Source organism: Aythya marila (assembly GCF_965140915.1).
Source record: "Aythya marila genome assembly, chromosome: 6".
NCBI classification, from domain to species: Eukaryota; Metazoa; Chordata; class Aves; order Anseriformes; family Anatidae; genus Aythya; species Aythya marila.
This window is the reverse complement of record NC_139047.1, coordinates 14,650,938-14,663,570: the sequence shown is the minus strand read 5'-3', so window position 1 is coordinate 14,663,570 and position 12,633 is coordinate 14,650,938. Positions and strand designations below refer to the sequence as shown.

General features: G+C 33.4%; 1 protein-coding gene across 1 annotated transcript in view; it reads right to left on the bottom strand.

Moving 5' to 3' along the window:
* Positions 1-12,633, bottom strand: part of CERKL (CERK like autophagy regulator) — a gene marked incomplete at its 5' end in the record, with an annotated part of 53,923 nt that overhangs the window by 13,026 nt on the left and 28,264 nt on the right. Inside the window, 3 exons of the mRNA XM_082763223.1 lie at positions 1,073-1,215; positions 4,958-5,021; positions 10,767-10,898. Coding sequence (XP_082619349.1) covers positions 1,073-1,215; positions 4,958-5,021; positions 10,767-10,898 — 339 coding nt within the window. The remainder of the gene's footprint in view (positions 1-1,072; positions 1,216-4,957; positions 5,022-10,766; positions 10,899-12,633) is intronic.

Here is a 12,633-nt window from a genome sequence, read left to right as displayed (position 1 = left end):
TGCATCTTTTCCCAAGACAATTTCAAGTTTGTTTGTTTGGTTTTTTTTACTTGAAAAAAAGCTTGTAAAATCTTGCATTTTTAGAAGCCACCATTTTAGATGCTGGTTTTAATGCTGCTTTCAGAAGTGCAACGTAAAGCACTTAAAACATGCTTGCTCTGTCTGGCAGTGACTTGCTCCCTTTTTAGTAAAAAGCAGAAAAGAACAATTTACTGTTCACCTGGCTGCAGGGCTTTTTTCCTTACTAGTTAAAAATGTCTGAGAAATTACAACAAGCAGTCACATCAACAGCCACACCACGGGGTACTTTCCATGCAAAAATACTGCTCCCCTTTCAAATGGAAGATACCAATGCAGTATCAGCCTTGCCTCCACTAATTCTAGCTGGTCCAAGTAATACTGAAAAGGGAAAATTGGAAATGTTGGTGGAGAAGGGAAAAAAATAAATCAAACACACAAGATTTAAGTACAAGTAAAGAAAGGAATAAGAGTATTTTTCAAAAAAAAAAAAAAAAAAAAAAAAAAGCATTTATTTTATGTATTTTCAGATCTATACAAATAAAGAAGAGATAAGCAGGTTTGAGTGCACAGTATTTTTTTAATATCATCTGAAAAATGTATTCATAACACACCATTTAAAAATAGACTGTAAGCATGAATCCAAATGAGAATCTGCCAAGAAAACTAGAGTGAGAAGCAAAATCACCATGGCTTATGTTAAAGACATTCTAGAAAATAAAGTTTACATTTGGTATCGTTTCTGTTGGCAAATAAGGGCAAAATGTGATCTTCTCATGGATCAACTGAAGATGATTTTAGTTTTATTCTCCCAGAGCTACTTCCTTTAGGCAAAGAGCTCATCTGTGCCATTACTATAAATTATCATAATGATTTAAAATCTAGTCATTTGTAATCAATCTAAATCACTAATTTAGGTCATTTATCCAATAGTTCCCTTAAGTGACTGAAGCTTTAGCACCAAGAACTGCCTTCAGTAGCCAAAACTATAAAACATGCCAGAGGGATTTAAAACAGATGACTGACAAAATGTAACAGTACTGTTTAGCCTCACCTGCTGGTATTACTCCAAGAGGAACTGACGCTCTGACAGGCGCTGGTATATAGTCTGTACCTTTTCCAGCATCTATCTGGGCTTTAAGTAGCAGACCATGAGCAACTTCACTGACAGATCCATCTCCACCAACACAGACTACCCTATTACAAAACAAAAATGCAAAAGCTGTTTCGTAACTGAGCAAACAAGGACAGTACAGCTACCACACCTCGTCTACATAACAGCATTGCAAGTAGCTAAAAACCATTCTTTCTTAAAGACTTGTTAGCGTTTTACTGCCAGATCAGTGAATATTAACTAAGATATAAGAATCCTTATTTCTGCTTCTTTCTATCCAAGTAGTAAGAAGTGTGTTTAACAATTCATAAATTACAACTCACCTTATCACAAGTTATGTGAGCGCACTGGAGCCACAGAACTGAACAGGCACAGGAATTAAGCACGTGCTCAAGTGCTTCAATGGAGAAGTTCTTCAAACCTTTCAGTACTGACCCACACAAGCACTCTGCTGCTTTTTAATTACCATTATAATAACAACTCACCAAATATTACAATAAAACTAAAAATACTTGAAAACAGTTAATCCTGGATACTATGCAGGCAGTTGAGGGATTTAGCAAGGTATAAAACCCTAGTACCAGCAATCCTTTGCATGAAGGTACTTAATCACTGCTTCTGGAGCATGTAATTAAACTCCCACCTGCTGTGGCTATAGAGAGGAATGCATTTGTCTGTAAAAGCTCAGTTACAGCAAGTGTCTTTTTTTGTTGTTGTTATTTTTAGTTTTATTTAAGTAACTTAGAATTTGATTCTCCAAATCTGTATGATTGAAAGTTAGAGGTTATTAAGGTACACATTAAAAATAATATACTCCAAACCTTTAAAATATACATAAGTCAGGTTTACTTTAGGAGGCACTTAAAGTATTTCTTTCATACATCTATATGAATGCAGTTGTGAAATTGTCTGATAGTTCAACCACAAAACAAACAAACAAAACAGTAAGCTTTAAATTAAAAAAAAAAAAAAAAAAAAGTTTCTAAATGTTTAAATTCAACTATCACAGATTCTATTTTTTAATTTAAATTCTCAGGAATATTTCCACTTCCTTCTATCTAAACACTGCTCAAAGGGAATAAAAAAAAAGGAAGGAAGAAAGAAAGAAAGAAAATTTGGAGCCCATTCTCTTCCTGCTTGTAATCAGGAGTCATCTTCTTTTATCTCATTTTTGGTTTAGTTCTTGTTTTATACCTAGGCTTAAATATCCCTGCCACAGCAACAAAAACATGATAAACTGTACACCTAGAGGGACTTAAATGTGGATGCTGGATATTAATACTTTTTAAAACAGATAAATATTCTTCTAATTTTGGGGGGCTGTGTTTGTTGTTGTTATACACAGATGAAGAATCCACAAAATTACAATAACAAAAATATGCAAACTTTGTGTGTGTGTGTGTGTGTGTGTGTGTGTGTGTGTTTAAATTAATTTAACATAAATCATCAAGAGTTGCTTTTTTGGCCAGAAACAAGAGATACCATCAGGCACCAGGGATTCCAGACCTAATCAGCAAGAACCTGCTATGCATAAGGAGTAGAAAGCCTTGAGCAAACAGATTTCACTAAGACCATGAAGAAGCCTTCTTAGAGGAAAAAACATCTGTCTAGCCATCAGACACAAGTTTCTTAATCAACTGTTCCCTAAAGTCTGACTAACCCAAGCTACTCTAAACAAAATCCATAGTAGCGTAGGCCCCTAATTAGGGAAGAAATACCTGTATATACCTTGCATATTTCTGTAACTGTACAAACAAGAGAATGCAACTCAGAGGCATCACAAATGCACTTTATTTCTCACCACAGCTTGGCCCCAAGGCAGGGAAAAAGCACATTGCCAACATGGGTAATTTCAGTACAAAAAAAAAGGGGGGAGAGCAAAAGAGTTGAAATATGCAAGATGCATGACATATGTCTATGATCTTGCAAAACATAATGGGAGCTGGAGAAATCAGAGAAAATAAATGACATAGAAGCCAGACAAAAACAGCTTTGACAAAGAATTAAAACACAGCAGTATTGCTTACAGAAAGCACCGAGATACAAATACAAAGAACTTCCAACACCCTACTGCAAGTTGAAAGCTTCTGATTTACTTCATATACTGTTTTAACATGCAGGGAACATAACTCTTTTGGAAAGAAATTCAAGATCAGAAGTTGTATTTTACTGTACTTCTTACCTACTGTAATGAATAAAATCCTGTTCTGTCTTGGAGGCAGGAAAGCACTGTTATCCTGTTTACATTGTAAACAGGGAACTAAGGGACAGATACAGTAGCTGACTTGAACAAAACTGGACAGGAAGCCAGGGCACAACTGAGAAGGACTGGAATCTGCCAAGTCACAAACAACACTGCACAGTATATGAGTAAAACTTCTCAAGACTCACTGGAAATAGTGAAGTGACACCATGTCAGGTGGCTACTTGAATTGCTAAAAGGGTGGATTTTCATCTGCAGTATGATTTCATGGCTATGGAGTTAATTTTCAATTCAAAACAGATCCCATACATTTTCTGGTTTAATTTTAAATAAACTAGAATTATAATTAAAATTTTATTTGGGAAACACCAAAGTGTTTTCTTGAATAACCCATCAAGACACCTCCAGCTACATCAGTGGAAAAAATTACCCTTGCAATTCATTTTCCCTACAACCTCGCATCAAAAAAGCATCCCAAGTTAGATATTGAATAGGATGTTCTTATTGTGCTTTAGTGAACAAGTACATGGATGGAAACCAGGCTTTTGGGGAAGTTATAAAACTTTTTTCAAACACTTCAGAAATTTACAAACAAAAAACAAACACTTGAACAACCAACTTAGAAAGGATGGGGATCTTTTCACCTCAGACATCCAGTCACCATGGTATTTTCTTCCAGCTTCTTCTGTTCCTACTTCCCTTTGTATCTGGCTACTAGAAAGATGCCTCACACAAGTACTCCAGTAACTGCACCCAACGATCACAGACAAAACAATAAAATGTGGCTCAGAGCAGAATGGGGTTGTGCAAGAGAATACATGATCGGCTTTTCCTTTTTGCCTTCATATCTGCTTCCCAGGACAAACTGGTTCCCCAACCATCACCCCAAAAGACAGTTATGGAATTGAAATAAATTATCCTCAAAATTTGAAATACCTAAAATACACCTTCTGATAAATTTTCTAATGTATCTATGTGAGTTTCTAGAACTACTAAAAATTGAATCAGTCTACAAAACACTTAAGCCTTGTTGTGTAGCTCACAGCATATGCTTATAACAGCTCTGAGAAATGCAGTTAGACTTCCACAGCGCACAAACCTATTCCAATTTATTACTGAATATGCTCCCATAAATGTAAAAATAACTAAGATTGCAGTATTAATCCACATAGCTGCAAGGTTTTTAAAAATGATTGAACAAAAATTTCATTCTCAACTTGAAATAAGCTTGAATGATTTATTTTTAGAATTTTTAATGGGAACAACAAAAAAAATCAGGTAACTTTTAGATAAAACGTTCTCCTTAAGAGGCATTTGAATGGATAGAGTGAAGTACAAAGCACTTGCTTCATTCCTGCAAATACAGAATGAAGTTTTCATGAAATGTATTTAAGAAAGCTTTATGTTTATTTGCCATTATTTATCAGTCTAAAATATATATTTTTTTCAGTAAGTAATAACAAAAAAATGAAGCACCTAATTAGAATTGATTTTTTTCCATCTGACAATATATTTGAAATGGAGTAACTCATGAAATACCTACTGGCATAGCTTTGGATGGAATACAAATAAAAACTAATGTTATGAGGCTTACTAACATTCATTGCCACTAATCAACTTACCCATCAAATGCCTGGAGTTCACATTCTTTCAGTACTGAGAGAGCATGTCCTTCATATTCAGTTACTGTGGAAAATGACATTATTTGTTATCAAAATATTAGATAAAATAAGATTTCTTTTTTTTTTTTTTTCCTTCTAGCATAAGGAACACACCGTAATTTGGTTCAGAATATATTTTTGGATCAGTAAATGCATTTGAAAAGGTAAGTTGTACAGTTAGACTAGCTAAAAGATAAGATATCAAAACTCAGCTGGTATGAGACACAGGGCACATTTAGAGACACATTTAAATCCAGAAAACTAGAGAAGATGTTTGTTGCATCAAAATGGAAGTTTTAGCACTGACACAGTTGGTAAAGTTCAGGAAAATGTAAGCGTATCCTCAGTTAAGACTGAATTATTTCAGTATCAATCACATTTAATTGCCTTTGTGTTAGGATATGCAAATTGCCAAGTCAAAAATATGAGTTAAACACAGAAGTATGAAATCAAGCCAAATACCAGTGACAACAGAATATAACACACAGAGGAAGGTGGCACAAGTATACACCAGAGTTCATAGCCTCTGGAGGAAATGAATCTGTCACTCTACATTGATGTCTCTGTGTTTGCTGATACCCTACATAGTACCGTAAATGCCAGCGAAGACAGGATAAACTGGCATACTACAGATGGCACAAAGCATCATAACTACATTTAGCATTTTCTAGGCCAGCTTTGCCAGAAGAGACAGCCCAGCTGCATCCACCCATCAAAGATTTTTGCTGACTGACATGACACTTGCAGATGGATTTTTTGTGTAAGAATGTGCATGATTATATGCAAAATTACATTAATCTTTCATGCTTGTCTGTCCCTGGTGCTAGCATAGTTCGAGGCTTTTCTCCAGTGTTTCTAAATATTGTTAAAATTATTAGTCGTGGTGTCTAAAACAATCACTCTGTATCTGTACCTGCTATAACATAGTATTTCTACAGACTACTCAAATGCTGCTTACAAAAATAGAAAATGCTTATCTCTCCAAACACACATATACAATAGTGAGTATCTAATTTCTTTGAAAAAGAAAAATCAAAATGAAAGTGATAAAATCTCTACATTATGCACTAAAAATTGTCTATCAGCACATAACTTCAAATTTTGCAAAGTTCTAGTACTTGGTGTTTTGGAAACTCTTAATGAAAACTTAGAATTATTTTGATATGAAAGATAGAGAAATATTTTGCTACATAAATGCATATTAATAAAATAACTTTCAGGTATTGCTTACAGAATTTCTTTCATGCAGGACCTATTCTGGAAGATCAGAGCACAGTATTTAAGCTATCACTGTACTCAGTGTTGTTTTTAAAGATGGTAACTCCATGTCTAGCAGTATGTGGAGCTTGTGAAAAATAAAAACCAATAAAATTGTGTGCACCATGCAAAAATGATGCAGAAAGACTCAAATACCTTACCACTACTTCAATGAGAAAATAAAATCTTCCTGTGAAAACACACAGTTGGTTACCAGGTTAAATGCCTGCTTTTTAAATGAAGGTAATGACATTTAGAAAGTTCTGCGTACAATCTAATTAAAATGGTATGGCAAATAAGATTTTATATTGTAAAGGAAAGTATGCTCAGTAGTTTCCTAATGTAACGATATAAGTTACGTTTATTATTACAATATTAATTCGCTCAAAGAACAAGGACATGAAAATAAAGAAGGCACAAGTCTACAGAGAAATCAGTAAAGGAAGTTAAAAAGACAGTCACAGATTGATGGGAACTCCATCCTCTTTGCTTCTAATAGCTGAAATTTGGAAATTACAAAGGCGGACTACTGCTAGGCATAAGTCTTGGGATGATTCCAATAAATTTAAAATTTGATGAGCAAATGGCAGAGGAACATAGTATCTGTTTTGAAGCACTGTGACAAAAACAATAATTAAAAAATATATGAGATTTCCAATAAAAAACTTGATGACAACTTATAGAATACCTATCAAGTATAAAAATTAAAAAAAATCAACACAGGCATAAAAAGACCACGTCTAAAAGTTCTCTGCAGGCTAGACAACCTACAGATGCACATGTAAAAGTCATTCTGATACTTGGAAAAAAAGATAGATGTTTGAAAATTTTGGTGCTTGTAATTCAGGAGGAAAACCAAATTTTGTTAAGAGGAACAAAGAACATCTTTCACAGTTTAAGGATTCATGTAACATAATTGGCATAGATAGCGTTGGCTTTTTTTCAGTGATTTCTAACACAGAATTTAATTGAAAATGTTTTCCTTTTTCAAGACATTTTGTTCCAAAGCTCTAAATTACGGTAGGGAAAAGAAGGCAATTGAGTGATTTCGAGTTGAACAGAATCATATAATCCAAAACATTGTAACACCATATCTCATGTAGCAAAATAAGAAACTAAGGCTTCAGTCCTCACATAAAGAAAAAAGTGATATATAATTGGTTCAATACTCCAAAATGTCGGACACTTCCACATGACATGCCTAAACGCTGGAACTCATGTCACAGACTAGTGCCAATAGGATTAAAACTGCTAATAAGAACAACAGATTAACTGGTGTTAACATTGGAGGAAAAAAAATAATATTAATGTTATTTAGCACACTGCAAGTTTAAACCAATGTTATTTGCCCAGTTCTCAATCATTCTCTTTTCCTTTGTGATTCTGCCTTAAAAATGATGGGGGTGAAGGGGAGGAGGCTACTGTTTTTGCCAAAACATCCAGCTTGTAACTGTGCATAAATGGAAGCAGAAGACTCAAAGCTAGAAAGAGAAGACAAACTAGGAGCCTGTTGGGTTTACCTTTGTTTTTTTTTTTTTTTTTTTTTTTTTTAAGTTTGTGTAGGATTTTGCAACATGTTTCTAAAATAATAAAGCCAATCATCAGTATTTGCCAGTACTTGTAGGTGTCCCAGATTTGGGGGAAGATTTTGTTGAACTGGACTTTTAGAAGAGTCACCGTTCTTCTAAATGTCATACCCCAACAGCAGCACTGTTAAACTCTTAAAAGACTGTATAAGACTGTATAAAAATACATTACCCTTTAAGACCTGTGGTCAATCTCAGTAAAATCAATGTATTTTTAGTGTGCAACGTAATATGGAAAAAAAAAAATAAAAATTAGAAAGATTATTCCAATAGAATTAACAGTGAAAATTAAGTCATGAGAAGGTTGATCATGTAAAAGCCAAAATCACTACACAGTAACACCAATAGCCAGCTACCAAAACATGAGATGGGATGAGCAGAGTTCTGTCTTTCATCACTTCATTGTCCAAGTTTCATATTTTTTGTTGTTGTAGTTGTTGTTTTTAATTATATTTAAAGTCTTGCCTTGTATATGCACTCAAAATCACTTCAGAGATTCAAATTTGCTTTAAGATTTTTGTGTATGAATTTTAAGCTTTGAAGAAGTATATGTGTAAAGACTAGAAGTAAACTATCTACAATATAAAAACTGTAGAGAAGCCTTTAATTTGTAGTACATAATACACCTTTGTACACTGCTATGGAAGTAAATGGTCATGTTTCAGAAAAGCAGTAATAGTGAGATGCACACTTCAACATCACAAATAAAAGCCATAACAATTATTGGAGGAAGAAATCTGATATATTTACTCGAAATGAAGCACTTAAGAGTTTTATTAGATGTCACCAGTGAACAAGACTTTCAAGCGGTCCCCCTGTTTTTTATTTTTGTTTTTTTATTTTTATTTTTTGTTATTTTTTTAATGCATATCTCTTAATTATTTAGTTCTCCACTAGCATTTAAAACCCTAATGTAGTTTTCTCATTTTGCCTGTAGGAGGAGTGTTAGGCAACTAATAAGCACTTCAGTATTTGGATATTAGCAAAATAACGTTATTTTTAAAGATAAGCAATTAAACATTTATCTAGCTAAAAACAGAAGCTTCTTTTCAGAATTTAAAAGAAAAATAATCCAAAATAAACTTTAAATTGTTTTTCTTCAAATAGGAAAAAGCTTTTAAAATTCACTAACAGCGATAATCATAGCTAAATTCTATGAATTAATCTTTAAAACTGCTGGTACATATTTGATATATTACACTTTAGGATTTCAGATGACATTACATAGCTAAAAATGTAATCTTACACAAGTTAATGATAAATCTGCCTTTAGCTGAGTTTTACAAACAAGGTTATGTTCACAGCAAAAATAAAAGAAACACTAACCAGTAGTAAGGAATTTTTTTAAAGGGTAATTTTATTTAAATAGTTGTTTAAAACAGCTAAGTAATAGTTAATTTAAAACATGACATAGTTATCTCTTACTAAAATCTGCATGATAATATATTTATTTATTTATTTTTAAATTGTGACCAAGCAACATTATGCTCAATTTCTAAGAAGACAGCATTATTAATAATTTGTTTATGCTACTTTGTCTTGCAGGTGAAAAATGCATCTGTGAGAATTAAAACTCACATAAAGCTTTTAATATTCCTTTCTCAGTTAAGAGAAGTTAAGAAAAAATCACTACATAATTCTAACAGATTGAATTCTTTTTCACACTTTTTGTGTCTTTAATCTTCATTTGATTTTACTTTAAATTGTGGGCTAAATAATTTAAAAATATATAGAAACAGGTAATAAAATTAGCAAGACAAATCTCATACAAACACGTATCGCGTTATTATATTCTTATACCTAAATCAGATTTTCTCAGAGTGCTTTCTGGCATGTAGCCTAAACTAGTCATGATTTCACAAGAAGTTTAGACAATAACTACAAGACAAACCCCATCTCTTTAATCTGGAACCAATTATTTTTGCAAACTAAGTACAACAGACACAGGAAAAATACATTTTGATATTAAAATGTCTTGCAAGAGAGTTTACACTTCACATGGATATGAAATGTGTAACCAAAGAACAGCAGTGTATTAAAGGGAATTATAATGCTATTAATATAAAATTATTTGGAACAGGAAATACTAATACCACTTCTCTGTATGCTTGGAAATTTGGGGAGACGACATTTGATGCAACTTAAGTAACTTTCAGTCATTTCACAGAACGGGGCAGAAATAATAACAAGATCATTACTATTTTACTGCACTAAGAAATCTGTTGTTTGCCTGCTCAGTTTCTTACAGAAAGCCAATGAAATAAAATAGCCAAAGGGCAAATTCAATGAAAGCCAGAAGGACATAAAGCAGAAGTCTGGCAGAATTTTGAGCTTTAAATCCAAGCCTGATATCAAGAACCTATTAGTGAGCAGAAGGTAGCATCACTACAACATTAAACTTGTACCTTCATGTTCTCCAGACAGCAAGTCATGCCCGCCAGCCTGGTGAGAACGACCCTTGCCATCCCATTAATCACTTAGGCTTACAGGTTATCCCTGAAACTGAGTCAGACCCTAGAAATAGCATGTTCTTCCAATCAGCCCCACTCCCATGACCAATAGATCTTCTAGGAAGAGAGGTAATATTTTAAGACGTGTCTGTCAGAATGCAGGAAAAAATCTCAGCAAACGTAGGCAAGACCATTAGACATTAAATGCTTGTTTCCTTTTATTCAATGTTTGGTTTAAAAGTATGAAAGATATATTACTGGTATTGATGGCTATAGGGGAGGAAAGCTATTCAATGAAGAACAGAATTACTAAAACATTTTTTTCATGAAAAAATACATTGCATTGTACAACTACATTAAATAAATTATAAATATAAATTCAATACTTGCAGACAAAGTTAATAAAGATTCAAATTATCTTTCATGCTTAAGTACTTGTTTCACACGAGATTAAACTATGCTTTTGAAGCAACTTACCTGTGACATCAGTTTTGACGTCAGCAAGCTTAAAAAGTGGTGCAACTTTTTCATAATAAACATGAGTGGCTTCTCGTTTGTGGCTGCTTGGATTAACAAATACTTTTAAGGATTTTGGTCTATTTTGAAAGCCTAAAAAGAAAACACAAAACATTTCATATTGCACACAGCTATTCATACAGCTTAACTGCATTTTTAATATTAGAACCAGTATAATACTTAAACAGGATATGTGAATTAGAGTATTAAAATGAACCAGAAAAAAAAAAAAAAAGTATATGTCATAACCTAGTGAAACCCTGAAACAGGAGCATGTTGAATGTGGAGAAGCTAAAAGACAAGTGGCAAAAAATATCAAAACATGTTGTCTTTGGAATTTAAGGTGAAACATTGCCAGCAGGCATAATGACAGTAACATCCAACAGAACTGACAGCACAATTCACTACTTTTGTTTTCTGGGATTACAAATCAAGCAACAGAAAGGAAATTTCCTCATCTTGAAAGAGGTGAGAAGAAATGCAAAGAAACAGATTACTTGGCAATACCATTTGGAAATCTAGTAATTATTGTTCATTTTATTTTATTTTATTTTATTTTTTTTTGGGGGGGGGGGGGGGGGGGTAGGGATTTGTAAACATTTTTATATAAACACTACTTTTCTGGTTCCCATTTCTAGAATTCCTGTGGTTGCTGTTACTGAGTGAGGATGGTTTACCACAAAAAGCAAATGATGGTGCAAAATACTACCTGAGTTTTGCTAGTTACTTACAATAAATGATTGAACAATTTTATATTCAATTAATTCATTTATAAATTCTCAATTTACTTTTAGTTTTAGGTTAGATTACCACTTGTTTAGCCAAATGAAAGCTAGGTCTGATAAAGTATACTGCTTTCAACATTCAGGAAGAAAATTAGCAATAGGCCTCAACTCCAAAAGGAACCAAGAGTGAAAAATTTTTCCTGCCCCATATAGAGTATTACTTCAAACTATACGGCCACACAAACCTTAGAAGTGTTGGCTGGGACTTCCTGAAGTTGTTTCCCCACTTCCTGTACCTCAAAAATTGAACAGGAGTAAATCTTCTGAGAAATTATAACTAAATACTGTTTTTAGCATCAAGGGAAAAGTACTCCTTAAGATCAAAATATAATGATTATAAGAGTCCCATAAATTATTCTTTCACTCATTTAAACACATCAAAGAATCTGCAAATGAAAATTAGCACTTTATCCAATTTGTGCTAGTAAATTTTAGACGATTTCTTAAAGATACTGAAAGAAATTTAATGTGGCAATGTACTCCCAATGCATTGTTAATGCCTGATGAATCCTGAATGTCTTCAGCAGGAGGCCTGAGTACCTACACAAAGAAGTACATCCTCAGGAAACATGCCATATTGTGCACATGAAATAAAACACCACTTAAGTAGAGATAGGTTCCCCATTTATGCCAAACCACATAATATATTAAACACTTTCAACACTATTAGTTTGTTGCTAACCATCACTGATTTTCAGTTCAAAATCACTGGCTGCTTTGTTTCTCTCCAAGAAGTACAAAATTGATGATAAAGAACAAGACAAGGCAGTAACTTCTCAATCTTTTTAGTTACAGAATTTCCCTCCCTCTCATATTTAAGTGATATTAGCAGAAGACACACAGACTGTTTAAGAGTAAGGCAACAACACTTTTCCCCTATAAATGGTATGCTGATGAGTTCTCTCTGATGTACCACCACTGCTAACTTGAAAAAATTCTAAGATGAAAAAGTTTCATTTTTCAATGCCTGCTGGTAAGTTTTTATAAAAAACCATTTTGAGTATATGAAGCAGTATCTTGTATCGCCAAAAAAGCAAAGAAGC